This window comes from Penaeus monodon, chromosome 32, assembly GCF_015228065.2.
Source record: "Penaeus monodon isolate SGIC_2016 chromosome 32, NSTDA_Pmon_1, whole genome shotgun sequence".
NCBI lineage: Eukaryota > Metazoa > Arthropoda > Malacostraca > Decapoda > Penaeidae > Penaeus > Penaeus monodon.
In genome coordinates, this window is record NC_051417.1 from 9486522 (window position 1) to 9487293 (window position 772).

At 54.7% G+C, this 772-nt stretch overlaps 1 protein-coding gene across 1 annotated transcript in view; it reads right to left on the minus strand.

Annotated features, from left to right (window-relative positions):
* The window catches only part of LOC119593489 (carbonic anhydrase-related protein 10-like), a 126578-nt gene extending 125895 nt beyond the window's left edge, over positions 1 to 683 (minus strand). The window contains exon 1 of the mRNA XM_037942430.1: positions 50 to 683. Coding sequence (XP_037798358.1) covers positions 50 to 221 — 172 coding nt within the window. The 5' untranslated portion in view covers positions 222 to 683. The remainder of the gene's footprint in view (positions 1 to 49) is intronic.
* Between the last annotated feature and the right edge of the window lie 89 nt (positions 684 to 772).

Consider the following 772-nt stretch of genomic DNA (forward strand, 5'->3'; position numbering starts at 1 on the left):
CTTCTCCCTTTGAGCACACGTTGACCAAAAGTCAATACGCCTTCCTTACCAACAGTGTCCAGCAGGACCCCCAGCAGCAGGACCCCGACCACGAGGACCCCAACACCACGGGGCGCGGGGGTCAGGCCGCCGTGGGAGGTAGGATGAGGTAGTTTAGGAGCGTGTGATCTTGCGTGTTCAGCGGCCCTCATGGTGATCCACTGTGTGTTCCGCCGCCTCATTATGGCCGAATAAACTGTGTCCGCGGCTCGTGCACTACGTTTGTTCTGACAGGTTCCCGTGCGTGGCTGCCAGCCGACATCTAGGGAATCTTTACGGTCAATCGGGACATTTGCTTCCCCGGGAACACCTACAGAGGGAGAAATGGCCGTCGTTTGTTTACATTTTGGGAGCGGTGGATCCAGGGCGAGAAACACAACAGCTACGGCAAAGCGGATGCATACATCACTGACTATTTTCTAGACAAATGGAGAGTCTGGTCTGTGTCTTTTTTCCCTTTCCTTCTGGGCACGAGCATTATCTCCAGTGTGTGTCCTCTATTTGTCCTAATGAGATGTGTTTCAATACAAGGTGATTCATTTTTGCAATCGTCTTTTGCCTCGTCTCCGTCGCAGAGTCCACGTGTACCCGTGCCTCGAGCGGGTCCAGACTGTCACCTCACCAGAGCACCGGCCGACACCACGCCTCGGCCAACACTAACGGAGGCTGGCTTCTACTGCCTCTTTTGTAGCTTGCCTTCGTGCACAGACCTCCTACACCTCTTACCTGGAGT